The sequence below is a fragment of the Dermacentor variabilis genome, chromosome 9 (assembly GCF_050947875.1).
Source record: "Dermacentor variabilis isolate Ectoservices chromosome 9, ASM5094787v1, whole genome shotgun sequence".
Classification (NCBI taxonomy): domain Eukaryota; kingdom Metazoa; phylum Arthropoda; class Arachnida; order Ixodida; family Ixodidae; genus Dermacentor; species Dermacentor variabilis.
In genome coordinates this window covers 78,938,352-78,957,315 of record NC_134576.1, presented here as the reverse complement: position 1 = coordinate 78,957,315, position 18,964 = coordinate 78,938,352, and the positions used below count along the sequence as shown (strand labels likewise).

The 18,964-nt window shown below is 44.9% G+C and overlaps 1 protein-coding gene across 1 annotated transcript in view; it reads right to left on the bottom strand.

Annotated features, from left to right (window-relative positions):
- LOC142557008 (uncharacterized) overlaps positions 1-18,964 on the bottom strand; it is a 246,240-nt gene that overhangs the window by 224,109 nt on the left and 3,167 nt on the right. The window contains exon 2 of the mRNA XM_075668541.1: positions 10,751-10,767. Coding sequence (XP_075524656.1) covers positions 10,751-10,766 — 16 coding nt within the window. The 5' untranslated portion in view covers position 10,767. The remainder of the gene's footprint in view (positions 1-10,750; positions 10,768-18,964) is intronic.

The window sequence follows — 18,964 nt, the reverse complement described above, 5'->3', positions numbered from 1 at the left end:
TGGAGACAAAGAAGCTTGGGAACAAGGACCGTGCAAAGAGCGATGGAACGAAGATTGCTAGGCATAACGTTAAGAGACAGAAGAGAGCGGTTAGGATCAGCGAGCAAACGCATATAGACGATATTCTGACACCAAGAAGAAAAAATGGATCTGGGCAGGTCAGTAAGGCGCTGGTTAGATAATCGTTGGACTATTCGGGTTACAGAATGGGTTACAGAAAGGAAACGCAATTGAGGACATGAAGACTAGGTGGAGCGATGAAATTAGGAATTCGCGGGCGCTAGTTGGAATCGGTTAACGCAAGACGGGGGCAATTGGAAATCGCAGAGATGCCTTCGTCCTTCAGTGGACGTCAAACAGGCGGATTATTATTATTATTATTATTATTATTATTATTATTATTATTATTATTATTATTATTATTATTATTATTATTATTATTATTATTACATCGACTGTTGTGGTGCAGTTTCACCTTGCCTGAATGAAACAGGACCAAGTTTGCAGCGCGTTTCATAGCCCCCTAGAATTTTTTTCGGTACAGGCACTCGTTAATGACGCTGCGTAAGATTGCTTACGTAAGATTGCTTAAGGGGTATTTCACGTCGTGTTTGGAAAATCGAATCGCCTTTCTCTTTATTCTCGCACATTAACTAGGCACTTTTTGCCGATACCGTTCGGTGAAGCTTCGCACAAAAGCTATTGCTGTTATACCGTGGTGCCACGACAGGGGAACAAAACAACAAACAAAAAACTAAAGCCCCACTGGAGCATTTCTATAGATAGAGAAATACATTTCCATGATGTTTTGCGTTTCTATACTGGAATTTCTTGCTGCACTGGGGGAAGCTTAGCTGAAGGATTGTAAAGAGCACTTCAATTGAAAGTGTTGCTAATGAAAGGAATTCCGCGCCTAGACAACGCGCTGTTGAGCACTAGAAGTAAAAACAAACGCTGGGCCGATCCATGCAGCCGGCGTAACGCGCAATATCTAGCGTTCAAAATGCGCGCCCCCAAAACAAACCGGTAGTGGGGTTCAGTTATTAACATGAGCCGCTTGAGGCGAAGCGGTCAGTTGGTTAGTAAAGCACTGCGAGTGTGTAAACTCTTCAATTTGTTTCACTATGGCGCCACGTGACAAAATCTATACAGTTTTATTTTAGCTTGTTCAGCTTAAAAGCGGGACCGTAATGCGCATGCGCAGAACGCTAGACGACCCGTAGCTTTTAGTGTGCATTATTTCTGAGGATTAACTTTACCGTCTGTACGTGCTTAACGTAGTTTAGGTAAAACGTGACAGCGCTCCCGGCCGGCCACTCCGAACACAATTTCGCGTTGCTTTTGTATAATTCACTTCATTTGCCGCAAGTAACTGCGCAAAGGCATTTCGCTTAGTCGCTTAGAATAAATTGGTAGATTTTTTTACGCCGCTTCACATATTGGCGTATGGCTGCTGAGACGGAGTTTTTAGAGGCCATGGTCAACATTTTGTACTGCTTGTACGGATTTAGCCGCGGATCACACTACTGAGGCTTGAAACAGCTTACCCTGTCCCATATATTTACATTAAATGGTGGGACTGTGCAAATATATACAGATGGTTCGGCCACACCATCTGCCACGACGGCCGCATTTGTCAACCCACAACTTGGAATTACTCGGCGATTTCAATTAGGCGACGTGGTAGCGTGATCACTTTTCATTGGGTGCCTAGACATTGTGGTGTGATTGCTAATGAACTCGCTCACAGTGAGACAAGATCGGCCTTCTCTTCATCTGTTGAAGTACGGATTGCCTACTCGCAACCTGACACCAACTCTGAGATCAATGCACTCATGCAGGACCTTACAAAGGCATACAGAGCCCACGATGACAGTCTTCACAGACGCCTGTATATGACTTACCGAGACGGTAATTACTTGGAATTACTCGGCGATTTCAATTAGGCCACGTGGTCACGTGATCACTTTTCAATGGGTGCCTAGTCATTGTAGTGTGATTGCCAATGAACTCGCTTACAGTGGGACAAGATCGGCCTTCTCTTCATCTGATGAAGTACGGATTGCTTACTTGCAACCTGACACCAAATCTGAGATCAATGCGCTCATGCAGGACCTTACAAAGGCATACAGAGCCCACGATGACAGTCTTCACAGACGCCTACACATTGTTGCGTGTATCTGTAGCTTAATGCTTTATACATTTATTCAGAGGAAGCTAACGGAAGGCCACAAAGGCGACGCTATATTAAGCGGTTCCACGTCGTCTTCCTCTTCAATGCAGCCACACTGTGGTGGCTGTTTCGTAGCATTACCCCTGGCAGTAGAAGCACCGTCCCGGTGCTTAATCTACACATCCGTGGTGAAATGTGTATGGTATGTATGGCTTTAGTCTCGCCTCGTGAACGATGTCACTTGCAGCCGACGATGACGCTGAGGGGTCGGCGGGGACGATTTCATACGTGACATCGGTCACTTGTCGCACCACATGGTATGGGCCAGTGTAGCGCGACAGCAGCTTTCCAGAAAGGCCCACACGTCAAATGGGCGACTAGAGAAGCACCAGAGAAACCGGAGTAACGTGCACGTCGCGATGGTGGCAATCATAGAGGCGTCTCTGATGCTCCTGTGAGGACTCAAGACGGGTGCGGGCGAGCTGGCGCGCGTGGTCGGCGTGTGCGATCGCGTCGCGGGCGTTGCAGTGGCTGAACGTGTCGCGAACGTCACATATGGCAAGTGAAGATCCCAGTCGTGGTGGTCGGTCGCAACGTACTTCGAAAGCATGTCGGTGATGGTCCGGTTGAGGCGCTCCGTGAGGCCGTTGGTCTGTGGGTGGTAGGACGTGCTGAACTTGTGCTTTGTCGAGCAGGAGCGGAGGATGGCCTTGACGACTACCGACAGAAAGCTGCGGCCACGGCCTGTGAGTAATTGGCGTAGAGCACCGTGCACTAAAATGATGTCGTAGAGCAGAAAGTCAGCAACGTCAGTAGCACAACTTGTCGGAAAGGCTCTGGTGTTTGCGTACCGCGTAGCATAATCATTAGCGACGGCAACCCAGTTATTTCCGGAGCCCAAGAGAGGAAACGGTCCAAGCAAGTCTAGACCAAGACGAAGAAAGGGTTCGGGTGGGATCCAGCTGGAGGTGTGGAGGGCTTTTTCCGGCGCTGACAGGGCTCACAAGCGGAAATGTAGCGCCGCACGGAGCGGGCGAGACCCCGCAAAAATAATCGACGTCGTACACGGTCGTATGTGAGCGAGAGGCCCAAGTGTCCAGCCAAGGGAGTGTCGTGAAGTTGTTGGAGGACAGCCGAACGCAGGTGCGATGGAATTACGAGCAGACGGTCAAGGCCGTGTGGATCGAGATTGCGGCGGTATAATGTCCCCTCCTTAAGGAGAAACATCCGGAGAGAGGTGTCGCCAGGCGTTGACTCCAGATGATCGATGAGGGCTCGTAATGAGGGATCGCGGCGTTGCTCGATGCCGGTTTCAAGCAACTGGGACACAGACAACGCAAGCGATGGCGTCCGCATCAGCCGGTTCATCGACGGGGTAGCGGTACAAACAATCGGCATCCTGGTGCAAGCGTCCTGTCTTATATACCACGGAGAAGGTATTCTTGCAGGCGTAATGCCCTACGAGCCAGTCGTCCCGTGGGGTCCTTAAGCGAGGATAGCCAGCAGAGCGCGCGGTGATCAGTGATGACACAGAAGGGGCGTCCGTACAAGTATAGACGAAACTTCGCAACAGCCCACACAAGAGCGAGGCACTCGCGCTCTGTGATTGAATAATTGCGCTCGGCGGGGGATAGAAGTCGGCTGGCATAGGCTATAACACGATCATCTCCACGCTGGCGTTGTGCTAACACTGCTCCTATGCCGTGACCACTGGCATCAGTTCGAACTTCCGTTGAGGCAGACGGGTCAAAGTGGGCCAACATTGGAGGCGTGGTAAGGAGAGTAGTGAGCTGCGAAAAAGATGCGGCATGGTCAGGTCCCCAAGAAAATGGGGCGTCTTTCTTCAAGACGCCTATAAGGGGACGTGCGATGGTCGCAAAATCCTTCACAAAGCGTCGGAGATAAGAGCACAGCCCTACGAAACTGCGAACGTCCTTGGTAGACTTCGGAACAGGAAAGTTCGCAACGGCGCGAATTTTGTCCAGATCAGGTCTCACGCCTCGGGCGTCCACGAGGTGTCCAAGGACGGTGATTTGGGGGCGAGCGAAATGACATTTTCACGAGTTCAGCTGGAGACCGGCGCGGCAGAACACGTCAAGGATCGCTGAAAGACGGTCTAGATGCGTGTCAAAAGTGGGCGAATAAACGATGACGTCGTCCAGATAGCACAAACAGGTGGACCACTTGAACCCCTTAAGCAAACAGTCCATCATCCGTTCGAAGGTGGCGGGCGCGTTACGGAGAGCGAAAGGCATCACCTTGAACTGATAAAGGCCGTCAGGGGTAAGAAATGCAGCCTTCTCTCGGTCCATGTCGTCGACGGATATCTGCCAGTAGCAGGACCGTAAGTCGATAGAAGAAAAATAGGTGGCACCGTACAAGCAGTCTAGAGCGTCATCAATACCTGGCAAAGGGCACACGTCCTTTTTTGTGACTTTGTTGAGGTAACGATAATCTACACAAAAACGCCACGTTCCATCCTTATTTTTGACACGTACGACGGGAGAAGCGCAGGGACTCCAGAAAGACTCGATAATGTCCTTTACAAGCATCTTTTTGACTTCCTCTTGGATAACAGCTCGTTGGGACACAGAAACACGATATGGACGTAGGTTAATAGGGTTGGCATCGCCAGTGTTTATGCGATGGGTCACGACGGACGTTTGACCTAAGGGTCAATTGTCAAAGTCGAAAATGTCACGATAGCCTTCAAGAACGCGACAAAGAGCTTCAGCTTGAGCAGGTGTAAGGTCAGAGGAAACCATCTCAAAAGCATCTGCGTTTTACATTTATTGTAGTAGGTGGCGTTGGAGTTGGGGCCGAGCTAAAGCTTCCTCGTATTATATTTGGAGGTCGGCAAATCGACCAGTGTACTTACCCGTCTGGGCTCTCGTGGCCATGGCTATGATGACCGCGAAGAGAAGCACAAATAAAATTAAACGAATAAGACAAATATCGGTGATATTTCTCGTATATCTTATTTTCCTTGTCGATCATCTTTATAATTCCGTGGTTGATACTGTTCTCGCTTTATGAATATATAGTGGTGGTGATGACTTAAATTAAGTCATAATTTTTCACGTGCCAAAACTACGCTCTCATGAGGCAATGAAAGCCAGGCGCTCGTTGTATTTGTACTTTTCGTGTCTGCCGATCCGCAGCTATATGTATATCTATATAGCCGCGGATCAGCAGACACGAAAAGTACAAATACAATGAGCGCCTGGCTTTCATTGCGCTAAGGCGTCGCGCTACTAATGCCGAGGATGCGAGTTCGAATAGCCGCCGCAGCGGCAGTACTTAGATGGGGGCTGGAAAACGCACAAATGCAAAAAAAAGCATCTGCGTTTTACATTTATTGTAGTAGGTGGCGTTGGAGTTGGGGCCGAGCTAAAGCTTCCTCGTATTATATTTGGAGGTCGGTAAATCGACCAGTGTACTTACCCGTCTGGGCCCTTGTGGCCATGGCTATGACTACCGCGAAGAGAAGAACAAATGAAATTAAACGAATAAGACATATATCGGTGATATTTCTTGTATATCTCATTTTCTGTGTCGATCATCTTTATAATTTCGTGGTTGATACTGTTCTCGCTTTATGGAGATATAGCGGTCGTGATGACTTAAATTAAGCAATGATTTTTCACGTGCCAAAACTACGATCTCATTAGGCACGCCGTAGTGGGAGACTTCAGAAAATTTCACCTCCTGTGTACCTTAACATGCACCTCATCTAAGTACACGGGTGTTCTCGCTTTTCGCCATAGCCCGAATTTGATCCCGCTACATCGCGTTTAGCAGCCCAACACCACAGCCACTAAGCACCCACGGTGGCTGATCGTGATGCCTCGTTCACTCGTTAGTTCTAGGGCTTACGTATACCTCTCATTATAGAGAAAAGCCTTTCATGTCATGCAAGAACGTAAGAAGAGGTACATTAGTCCGTAAGATTTCCGCCTTGTCTGGCGCGTTCAGACGCTGTATTCTTTCATTAGTGTTGAGGGAGAGCCTGTTTGTCGATATTTTGATTAGATGAACCGCATTCCGCTGTATCACGTCGAGTGCGCCAATGTTCGTTTTTGTGTGAGGGCCCCAAATAATGCTCGCGTATGGAAGAATTAAGCTAGAAGTTCAGTTTTGCTGTAGCATGCTTTAGTTTATGCCTTAGTAATACAATGTTTACGAAACAGTGAGTCACAAATATTAAATATATGCCTGGTTAAACTTTGGTTTGTGGTTATACTGACACCTTGATCAATGATATTCGTCAATCTGAGTTCAACAGATGGAAACCTGTACTAAAGTCATTGGTGACAATGATTTTAGTGAACTTAATACAATGGTGCTCATCAACAGGAAGTTAAAATATTATAAGGGTCCGAGAACTGCCCATTGAAGGCCAACGCTTTGAACTACCCTATGAAACGGGAAATGGGTCAGACACGCAAAGCTGTCTATAACAACGGTTTGCTAAATATGCTGTAGCTCAATTAACTAGGAAAGGGGAAGGACTCAATCAGCTTAGTATGTGAAACGGTCGAAACCTTCACTAAAATTCATGGCGTATAAATCAACCTCCCCTGCTTTATCTAGAATACTGGCAAAAGAGTGAGCAATTGTTACCAACTGTGCACGACTTCGTGCACAAGCATACAAACAAAGAAATTTGCAGATGGGACACTCGACTAAGCTACTTACCAGTGCGTGCGGCAGCTGAGGATGGAGTGCGAAGACGAGAAAATAAAATTGAATGACATATTAGTGGTAATTCTCGCATGTCTTAATTTACAAGTCAAATTCTGTGCCTCATCATACCGTTCTAGCCCTCTCAGAGATGGCTATAATCAGCATAGAATGATTTTACACTGAAATCACTTATGACACAACGAAATGTGCAGTTTCTCTTTGAATTTAACTTAGATAATCGCTGCATTGTTAGCTCTTGGTGTCTTCAGTTAACAATGTCCAGTTCACAGATTTCTCTTCAAATTATTTTCTTAAAGGCTCATAAATTTACTTGTGTTCGATGACCATAAATGAAAACTGTCAGTTCACGCAAAACTCTGCTAAAGTACAGTTTGTCATTTCTTATTTGCAGCACTTTTTTAGATTAAAAAAATTATTGGGTTACGCCTTATGTCTGTTTCAGCGTACATCTTTCGCAAGCAAAACTAGTGCCATTGGTTCAATAAAAACACTTAACACTAGCGGCTAGATTGTTCGTTGAATTTAAGTGATATAACAGGCGGCTCCGCGAAGTGTTGTGCTTCGCCAACAAAGCCACCTATGGCATAGATGAGCGGCTCAATGGGAAGATCCGAGTACCGTGCACATCTCTATTCCCAAGAGATGATGCCAGTTGGAGTTTTGCGCATCCTCCCTATTGGATGCGAAGTCATTGCGACATATGAACGGTTTAGCAGTTCCATCCAGCAAATCATCTGACAGTGGCCCAACGCTACGTCACACCCGGGCGGAGATCGCACTGGCGGCACCTCTTCGTTGTTCTACCAAGGTATTCAGAGTAACACGATTTTTTTTACCAATGCAATAGCTTTGCATGGCATCTGCTAACTCAGCGAGAGATAGTACTAAGCGATGACTAGTTAGTTTTTGCTATAAATCTTTTATAAAATCCTCAGCGATACCAAATTTCAGCGTATTCGCAAAGGCAACGGAGATTGTGCCTCGAGGCTTACATTAACAATGTCCGTACAAATTGCAATATCGCTATTTCTTTATCACTTATGTCGCGACGTTAGTTTTTTTCTTTGCTTCACATGTTTTGCCGCTGTGCTTGCCAGAAAAATACTCTGGTGCCCAGTACGTAAACCACTTGTACCGGATTCCCATTTATTCACTGCCCTCCTTACCACTAAGAGCTATAAGAAATAAACGGCGTCAAATTTCCTAATAACCAGTTGGTCCACCTTAACGCGTCAATTTGGAAAAGAATCGCGGGTGGAAAATTTTATACAAGAATCGGGATCCAGTAGGTGAAATAATGCGTTTCATACTATGACAACAGCTGATGCCCGACATCATTGTCATCTGAACAAGAGTTTACGATGGAAACTGACACTTGAAGTGACTATTAACATTTACCTAGGAGATTGACACGCCACTCGATGCCTGATTGGAAACAAATACCCATAAAGTGAACATTATGGTCGGAAGACGGGCGAAGAAACAAATATTGAAATCTTTCTTTGGATAGCGGAGCAAATAGACATTGGCGAGCGAATGCTCGTTCATTATCCGGGCTTTGACCAGATATATATCTGGCACTCTGTCGTATGAAACAAATCCTGACTGAAAGTGTTATCCAAGTGTACAGTCGTATTCTCCTTGTACTGACATATGGGGCAGAAACTTGCAAGTTAAAACGAAGCTCGAGAATAAGTTAAGGGCCGTACAAAAAGGGATGAAGGAAAACTGTTAGGCGTAGCCTTAAGAGACAGCAACAGAGCAGTGTTAATCAAAGCAAGCGGCTGTAGCCGATATTCTAGTTGACATTAAGAGAATAATATGAGTTGTGCAGGCTATGCAATGCGTAGCGTAAATAAAGGGTGGACCATTCGAGCTGCAGAATGAGAGGCAAGGGAAGCGAATGACAGCAGAAAATTAGGTACTGTGATAAAATTATAAAATTTGCTGGAGCAAACTTGAATCAGCTAGCGTAAGAAAGGGGTAATTGGAGAATGCGGCGAGTGGCCTTTGTCCTGCGGTGAACAAAAAATTTGACAGATTATGGTCATGGCGATTATGACCATATCGGATAAACAGAGGAGATCAAAGATCGCTTGAAGGTATAGGTAAGTATAGGTAGTGGAACAGCTGACATGCTTACATGTGACAACCACAGCCAATGATATTTTACTGAACCATTGCGTAAACAAGCGTAGGTGTAGCATACGCAAATGCCTGCTGCTCTATCATTAGCAGCTTCTAAAGAATTGGATAGGAATGTTACGATGTGTCTGCGTTATTCTTCAGTGCATGAGTGCAGAATGTTTTCGCATCAAAGGGTAATATTTGCGCAACCTATGCTTTCCCACCGATTAAAAATTAGTTATTTGTCTTAGGATTGTCATTTATTATCTTAAATATTTGATGAATAAATGCGTTGACATACTAGAATTTGCTGATTTAACAGTGAACCGCAAAAAAACCAGAATGAAAGCACCAAGTGTTTTCAATGCTAGCTTCAAAAATTTTACGAAGTTCAAGAAAAAGTACACATAGCAAATGCATGTCTGAAAGAAGAGAGGCAAAGATATCTATTCGAAAGCAGTCAAAATGTGCGTTATAGATGCGAACCTCTTCCAACAAATCGGTAACATTTGTATGATTCGGAAACAATCAAGCAACAAAACGAACGCAGAAATCGTGATAAACGTCTGTGGATTTAAGACATGGAAAAAGGAATGCGGCTTAATGAGCATATAGCGTTTACTAATATGCTATATGGCATACTGTTCCATAGTATTGACTATAGTATGCCAATGTCAAGGCCGCAACACTATACTCTCCGGACTGCGCGCTGGAGCAAGTACTTAGGTCCGCAGAAGTCTCGTGTGCACTTGAAGTGAGCGAATATTGTCCGTGCAAGCATTGCCATTATAAACTACTTTTTAAGTGGGGTTGTCGCAAACGACATCTGAGAGGAAGCCAAGTGCAGCTGTTCACGAAAGTAGAGTACGAACAGAGAACGTAGCTCTGCCAGACTGCAAGCGTTGCGCACGCATGAACACGTCAGTTGCTGTAACTCCTGCGCCAACTGCCAATGTCTAAGTGTCGCGGCGATGAGTCAGTGTATAAAAAAAAACGTGGACGCTGTTTCAATGGACCTAGTTGGAAACTACAAGCGGCGAAGCATTGTTTAAACGCATAAAAGTTGTGAAGCTGTTAGTTTCTGTGTTTAATGGCTAACACATTATGCATATCAAAAGCTGCTGCCACTGTACGTAATGTGGCATACGCAGCGATCATCACAAAGGTCAAGTTGCCCTTGGCACGACGCAAGTATGGTGGCGAGAGCTGCCTAACGGCTAAGACATCGGGCTGCTGTGCTGGAGAACACGGGTACTATCCGGCCATTGGACATACTTTTCCAAATATGAGCTTTTCGAGAACACAGCGGTGGCTCAGTTATCAAAGGCGCAGTATAGCAGCCACAGTTGGGAAAGTCTCAGGTACGGGCTAAATGTCAATTGCACAAAAGCCAATGACAGCGGCAAATTATTTCCTCAGTGCTACAGCCTATTAACTAAAAATCTCTCCAAGATAATTCAACTGGGTGCGGATGCAGGAGATGTCGAGGAACGGCAATACAGTCACATTTCAAATAGACGCGTAATTTCGCCCTCGACATGAGCAAGATATAACTGGCAAGTTTTAACCCCAAAGGAAGTCATGCGATTGCATAGGCTTTGTTAGGGGGCAGTGCATTTGCAGACGCAGCAAGCAAGGCTTCATGTAGGGCGTGACTGAGCTAACCATGTTGTCAGAATGAAAAATTATTGTTCGCGGTGGTATCGGGAGACAAGGGCTCAAGCAAAACGCTTTAGGACTTACCAGTCGTCTTTTTCATGCTGAAAAAAAAGAGAAGAGAAGAAACGTTAGCACCACCTTGCAAAATATAGTAACGAACTATCGCTACGTCGGTGACACTGCCCGCATTCCAATTTTTCCCAGCGATGGCAATATGATTCCACGTTGAAAACGAGCTGATTAATCGCTTTCTGCTTACGGAAAGGACTTGTGCCAGCTGAGGTCCGTTTCCTTTTCGGTCCTTTCAAGGCGTTAACAGGTCACATCAAGCGCATTTGCAAGATTCTTCGCTCGGAGTTGTGGGCTCAAGTCAGACATAGCTGGGATGTCCTGCGTGTACTTTGCTATGCTTCGTACCCTACATGGATTGCTGAGCAGCGTTTCAGGATTCTCAAACGTCAGGCGTCCCAAGCTACCGAATTCTTGTGGTTGGACTGCATTAGAGGACTGCTTCATGTCCCGAAAGACAAGAAGGCAACACGAAAAGAGGGTCTGTTGGTGCCGGAAGACCATATCGTAATCCCGGGAAGCATCACTCGTGTCCTAGACAAAGGGCCGAAGTATAGACATGAACCACGTATACCAGCCCATGATTTACTGGCCTTAAATAGACGGATTTCAAAGAAAGCCACCAGTGAAAACCAGGAGAGATGCCTCTTAGAAGGTGTTGATGCCATTAGTAGAGCTCCCAACAATGTGCGGTCCGACAAGTCCGGAGACCCTACAAGGACCATCGTAACTTTTTTCAAAGAAAATAACCTCCAGCTTCTCCAGTCAGATAAGGAAGGACGTTTCGTGGTCTTCTCAGGAGGTGTGTTTAGCGACAAGGCACAACAAGCTGCAGATAAGAACTTTGTCCTAGTCAAAGAAAAGGCAACAAGAGTCAAGAAACAAACTGTCGCCCTTTGCACAGAACTTCATCTTTCGAAGTTAGTCAAGGCAATAAGTGATTGTAAAGGTGCTTCCTGAACCCTGTTTTTCACAGCAAAATCCCACAAGGAAGGAATTCCGTTCCGTGCCATCGTAAGCGAGAAATGCTCTTGGCAGCAGATAGTTAGCCAGTTTCTTTTAAAGAACTTGAAATCGTTGCAAGTTCAGCGCTCAATCTGTCTTTTCGTACTCTTCCTTCCCAAGTCTTTATTTTCCTTTTTTGGCGCAACAATGTATTCTTTAAGCCTGAAGTTACAAGAAGCGTCATTGAAAAACACAAATGCACTAATTTTAGTACGTTTCGGCAGCTGTAGGAAGACAGAAAAGAAGACAGATTAAAAGGAAGTTTTACCTCAGAACTAATCTGATTTTCATTTTCGAATACATGTTAAACGCATAAAGGGCCTCCCCAATCGAACCAATGCAATTGAATTTGCGTTCTCGAGAACAGAGCCAAACTCTTTGCTCATAAACAACATTCCAACATAAAGCCTAAGTTTTTACAGAACTTCCGAATATGTTTCTGGAAATGCAAGCACGAAGTTGCGAAGCAAAACAATATTGGTTCTGTGCACTGCACTTGCAACTAATCTAAAACGAGCAGACGTGAGAGGCTGCAATGACGCCGCTGTGGCGAGATGGAGCAACCTAGCGATGAAGACAGGGAAGGTCGTGGATCCCGAAACATAATCGCTTCGAGGAAGTTTGCATGGTCAACGTCATCGTTCGCCTTGCTTTGGACGTGGTGCGTTGATGGCGATGCACCGTAGTGTTAGGCGAGGCCATGCTTCTTCGCAGTGAAGGCAAAGCGGGCGGGGATGGGGAGTGCACGATGCGTTTGTCTAATTTGGTGAATTATGTGGGCCAACTTGTGGCCGCTCAAGTGCCGCTGCCGGCTACCGACGAGGCTTGCGGTGCCCTGTCACGTCGCCGGAGGGAGTATCACATAGCGTGTGGTGGCGGCGACGTAGCCGATGCTCGGGTGAGGTGGTTGAGAACCTTTTATTGACCACTGAATTTCTTCAAGGAGGATCTCAGCATTTGATGCAACTTGGGGCTTCGAAACTAGAAACAGCCTTCGTACATCTTCCCTTAGCTACCGTAGGTCATTCGCGCAGCCTGGTATTGCGCATTTCGAGCGTCTCCTCACATGTCCTGGCCTCTTACCAACTCGGCTACAGTCTTCGGTGGATTGCGCATCAGTCCGGCGAGCAGTTCTCGCTTTACACCGCGAAGCAGGAAGCGAACGTTTTGATGGGAAAGCATCAATTGCCATATTGAGCGAAAAAGCAGGCGTCAGCAGCAGGGAAAGGGCACCTGAATTCCCATGGGCTGCGACGCCACCCCACGTGTACACCTCGACGGCGCAAAGCGGACGAATGCGTACAGCTGCTGCCTTGCTCGGGCGTCAAGTATGGGATTAGGGGAGAGGGCATCGCCGCGATGCAACGTCACCCTCTCTCTTGCTCGCCAAAGTCTGTTATCCGCGCGTTCCTCGTCCGCACAATCTCTCGCCTCCGTTCTAACTTCACCTCGGTAATCGCTATAAATAAATTGATGCATATACAAAACAGAATACTTTGGCGGTAGTGAATTTCTAACCTACGACCCCACGCCCAGATGCCTTAACTAGTGCGCTAGAACAGCGCCTCATAAACAGCAAGCCTCTGCAATCTACTTTATAACATTATGCTACTTAGACTCAAATTGGCATTGCCAAGCCCAGCGTCACTAAAGCAGTGACGTCAAAATTACCGCGCCCTACTCGCTGGTGTCCCCGTTAGGTTCTACGGCAGTCGGACACGGTAACATGACGGTACGGATCCAAGTGCCACGGCCAAGCATCTGAACGCATAACGCATTTGCTTGCCCGCGAGGGGCTCATAGTTCGAAGGGCCGCTCAGAAGCGTACGATTGCACAATATTCCTTTCGCATTCACAACACGTGAGGCCCGCTTAGGTGTCCCCGGATTTTTTCGCTTCGGCCATGTCGGATTCAGCATGAGGAACAGGCGAGCCATCACTACGGTTAAATTCACGACGTTGTCAAAGTCAAAGTGGAATTCATTTACATCGCGAAAAGTTAACGATGCGAGTAGGCCCGGGCAAAAAGTGAACACAATCACTTGAGGGACGCCCGAGCCCCCCTCTACAAGGCATACACCGAAAACGTTAACTGTAAAGGACATGGTATTGTTTTGGCGATTTCACAAGGGCAAAATCGTCTCGGACATACAAGAGTTTGTGAACACAGCATAAGAACAGAAAAAACGCAGCATAATAGTGATAAAAAGACACCCAGATATTCCTCGCAGGAAGATAAAATTACACAGGATAGATCGCAGCCAGATAAGAAAAAATACATTAACGTGGTTTTCAAGAAGATTTTAGTGAATTAATGCACTTCTCACATCAACTAGTGAACATGTTTCCGGAATAATGCGCCTTGACAATAATTTATTTAGAACAGCAGACAGGGTGTGTCGGAACATCAGTTTTCCGTACATTTATGCGGGTGAAGGGAATGTGCCAAATTTCTTAGGAAAGGAGTATTCTGAAAGATTTTCTCTGAGGCAGGGTAATTCAAGAAAACTAGGCTGGTTATTTTGTATGCATCGCTTGTATTTTAATGCCAAGTAATATTCGTCCACGGTATTAATCGGCAAAATTTTGTAACGAGCATAGTTCCTGAGTGTGAGCAAGGTAGTCTATGTTTGCTATGTAGCGTACAGCTTTCTTTCGAAGCATATATATTTTATTATTGTTTGTTTTAGCGGTAGTACCCCAAAGCAAGAAACAATAATTTAGGTGGAATATAAAATGTGCATTGTAAATAATTGATTTTATATGTTCGGGCAGAAAATGCCGCAATTTTGCGAGAATTCTAAAGCACTTTGCCAGTTTACTCAGAATGAACTGATCAGTGTCCCAGCTCAGGGTGTTAAGAATTACTCCTAAATTCTTGACAGTGTCTACAAACTGTACCGGTGAATTGCCTATGTATATATATATATATATATATAACGGGTTGAGTGGGAAACTGTCTAGTATTGAATAGAACCGCTTTAGTTTCTTTGTGTTTATGAGCAAGCCTTAAGTTTATCAAGAACATTGTTAATAACAGAAACCCGAGATTGTATGGATCGTCAGCATAAATTACAAATTTCTGCTGGCTATCAGTCAAAACAAGGTCATTTATATGTGTTTATGGTCATTTATTGTGTTTATGAGCAAGCCTTCAGTGTATCAATAACATTGTCAATAACAGAAACCAGAGATTATATGAATCGTCAGCATAAATTACAAATTTCTGCTGGCTATCAGTCAAAACAAGGTCATTTATATATAACATGAAAAGTTGAGGTCCTAAAATACTACCATGTGGGACTCCAGCAGTAATAGTTTGAAATTGATATATATGTGGCCCTATTTTAATGCATTGTACACGATGACGTAGGTGCGATTTCAATAGCTCAAGTGGAGTTCCACGTATGCCAAAAAGGTCTAATTTTTTAAGTAAGGTATTATGATTAAGGTGATCGAAAGCCTTCGAGAAATCTACGAAGATGCCAATGCATGCTTTATTTTTTCTTAAATTCTTTATTTCTATTACTTTATTTAATTCTTTGTTCTTTTTCAATTCTTTATTTTCAAAAGCGTTAAGAATTTCTTTTTGAAACATTAAAGCCGATTCGGTAGATTTACCTCGCGACAAACCATGCTGTGCTGTTTATAATATTATAAACCTATTGCAAAATTTCGTTAACCGTTTTTCAATAATTTTCGCTAGACCATTCGAAAAAAGCGGTAAAATGGAAATCGGTCGGTAACTTGACAGGCTATTTTTATCACCTATTTTATCTTTATTTTATTTTATTTTTATTTTTATCAAGGAAGCGACGCTTTCGTGCGTCTCCACCAAAAACTCCCGTTTCTCAGTTTGTGAAAGGCAGGTGGTTCTTTCAGGTGGTTGCATGAGCATAGTGAGACGCGTGGGGCTGTCATCGCGGATTATGACACGGTCTTGTTTTCTCTGGTCTGCTCAGTACGTGCTTCTCGGGCTATTTTTATGACCCTAAGGTCGCTCTATAATTCGGGGTGACGTTGGCGTTGTCTACGCGGCTCAGGCCTTACGAATTTAAGGGGGCATCCAGAACACAACCACCTTCACCTGGTGTTACGTTGTGGTGACGGTGAAGAACCAGTAGCGAAAATGGTGATGAGCAACGCATACCAAATGTTTAACTTGTGCCCAGCAAGGTAAAAAAGGACTCAAGACTAAGGAAATCTAAGAGCACGGCCGGCGATTGTGGCAATCTGATCTCTGGGTCAAATGCGTGGGCTATATTCAAATGGATCGTAAGGTGCCCGTGTATTTGCTGGTTATCGTATATGCTATGGAATGTACAACTCTACTGGCGCCACGATAGCCTGTTTGCATAAGGTTTGGTGACAAAATATACAACAGCGATAAGTCTAATATTTCTCAGCCGGTGATAGACAAGCACCATTACAATATGTAACGACGCGAAACAAAGTGAAGAAAGGACAAGGACACGACAGACAGTCACTCAGAGCGAGCTAATTCTAAGAAAAATTTTCACCTATATAGGAGAGGTTTCAGGGTGCGCCAATACCTATGTGCAGCGCAATAATGGAACCGTGATTGCATTGTTAAAGAAGCATTTCTATTTAAACAGACAATCATAGAACCGACGTGTTGTGCTGCGCAGAATAAGAGGGTGTGCTTTTTTGATCATCACTATCATGCTATTGTCACAACCTGTCATGAACCACGCCTGCCGCGCAGACAACCAGATGAAAGAAGGAAGAGAACGACGTTGTCCACTATAAGACAAAGGCCTCTCACATTACCCAGGTCGCGCGCTAGCTGATTCCAACTTGCGCCACCAGGTTTCCTAATTTCTTCATCCCACCTTGTTGCTGCCGTCTTCGACTCCACTTCCTCTTCCTTAGCATCAATTCTGTAACGCTACTGCTCTACCGGTGGTCTCCCATGCGATTACACGGCCTGGCAAGATTCATTTCTTTCTCTTATTGTGAACTACAATTGGGGTTTCCGCGTTTTTTCTGATATACACCGCTCTTTTCCCGTTTCTTAACCTTACGCCTAGCATTCTTCGTTTCATCGCTCATTGCGCAACGCTTAAGTTGTTCATTTGTAATTTTGGTTACATTGTTCTTTGCGCGACCCTTAAGTTAATGATGAGCTTCTTTACTAGCCTTCAAGTCCCTTCCCCGTAATTTATCACTGGTTATCACAATAAATAACATGGAAGAGCTAACACATCTTCGCAGCACGATTATCTATTTCCTTTAAAGCGCGTTAATAACCATTTCATTTCTAAAGCCTTGTCTACCAAGTTGAACTAACTAGACATATTTTGTTTTAACATAACTAAGTTACCAAAGATCGGTAATACTTATAAAATTCGACAAGGAATCTCATTCTCGCAGTGGTGCATGCGCGTTCAATACCGTAATTTAGGATTTGTTTGTCTTTTTCAAACATCCCGTTAAGCACGATAACTTATCGTAAGTACGAGGTTATGCGTTTTTTGTCCATATTACGGAGCTTGTTTGATAAAAGCCCAGCGAAATCACTTCTCTAGGTTATGACTCTCAGCTATATTTTATAAAAATGACAGCTTTTACAAAGTGCAAAGTACAAGCGCAAATAAAGATTTCTAGTAGCGTTTTCTTTTTTGGATTAGCTCTGGAAGAATCAGAGAAACGTATACTTGCGGAACAATCGAATTTTGTTTGGATTATTCGTTTACTGCTTTACCAAGTTAAGTGTCAAAACCAACACGCATTGTTATTTGGGAAGTTGCGTAACCATGCCTGGCCGTCAGTCCCGTAGAAGCGCGTAGAGCGCAGGATCCTGCGGTTCTAGACGTACTGCGCCCACCGCGGAAGGTTAGAAAAACACCCCTATAAGCACAGCAGAGGCCCCAGGTCAGGTGGCTACGTCAGGTGGTTCGACTGTAGAAGCGTCATTCAAAACGCACGGATTCGTCCTTCACGTCTAGTGGCTCTTTCTCTACTTCCTTCTTAAATAAGGATTTTGATCCATATTTTCACAAACAACCGTTAAATGTGTTAATTTTCGCTTTTTCTTCCTGTTTGGCTGTTGCTTGGCTCTTTCCCTTCGTAGATCGTACAATTAGGGTAAAAACCAGACGATGTAACGGACGACCGACATATTGCTTATGCGTTTAAGCGTTACTGCAGGGCTTGATGATGTACGCCGTTTGGCATTATTTTAATTTGCACCTAATTTAACCCATATCCCACGTATATGGTTCCAAGTATCTGCCAGCGTCACGGCGAGCCGTCACTCGAGAAAATAATTAAGCATAAGCAAAAGTTAAATGCAAGTGGCGTTATCACGGGCCGCAAATCGTTGCACGAGCGTACAGACCAGCTGACTACGAACCGAATCCCTTTCCTCGTACCTGGATCAGTCTAAACAGAGAAGGTTGAACTACCACAGCAACAGTGACACGCGTGAGCGTTGAATAGATGGTGACAACTGAACGCAACTCGAGTTAATCGCGCAGGCACCGAATCGATAAAAAAAATAATTGGCCTTCACACTGAAGGAGTTGCCGATAACTACCGCCATCCGAAAGAAGTGAAAAAGGCGATAAAATGTTGACCGCCGAATAACGGTGAAGTCTCGAAGTTGATGTGGCAGCACTTTAGGAGTGTGTGTGAGGAATGGTGGCGTGGGTGGGGAGGGTGGCTGGGACATTGCAGGAGTGGTAGAGTAATAACTTTGACAAAGCGGCGATCTGACGCGGTGAAATTTGTGCAGTTCGTGCAGTAGTCTGGACACCGGTGGTTAAGTAAGATTGCGTAAAACAAGCTCTTGAGTCTTTCTCGAAAACACCAGCTACGCGCGTTTCAAGCTAACATTTACACTACTAGGACGAAGTGGTTTCGTTCACGCAGGAATTCATGAATTAGAAACTCACTTTTAATGTACATTATTAAAAACAATCCCGTTCATACGAGACTAAAATTTCGCTTTGGGAAATATTCTTGTTTTCTTCGTAATTAAGGCGTGCTAAGCGCCATTAATACCAGAATATGATCAACAACAAAGAACAAGAGCAACAGTTTTAATCCACCTCCCACGTTCTGTTCACGTTTGTGACTACGTCATTCAAGGTTCGAACAATAACCTACTAAAGCACGGTTATCTTAGATACCGAACGAAAATTTCTTGGACACGCCCGATCACTAATGCAAAAGATTGCAGTTGAAATCCACATTGTCATC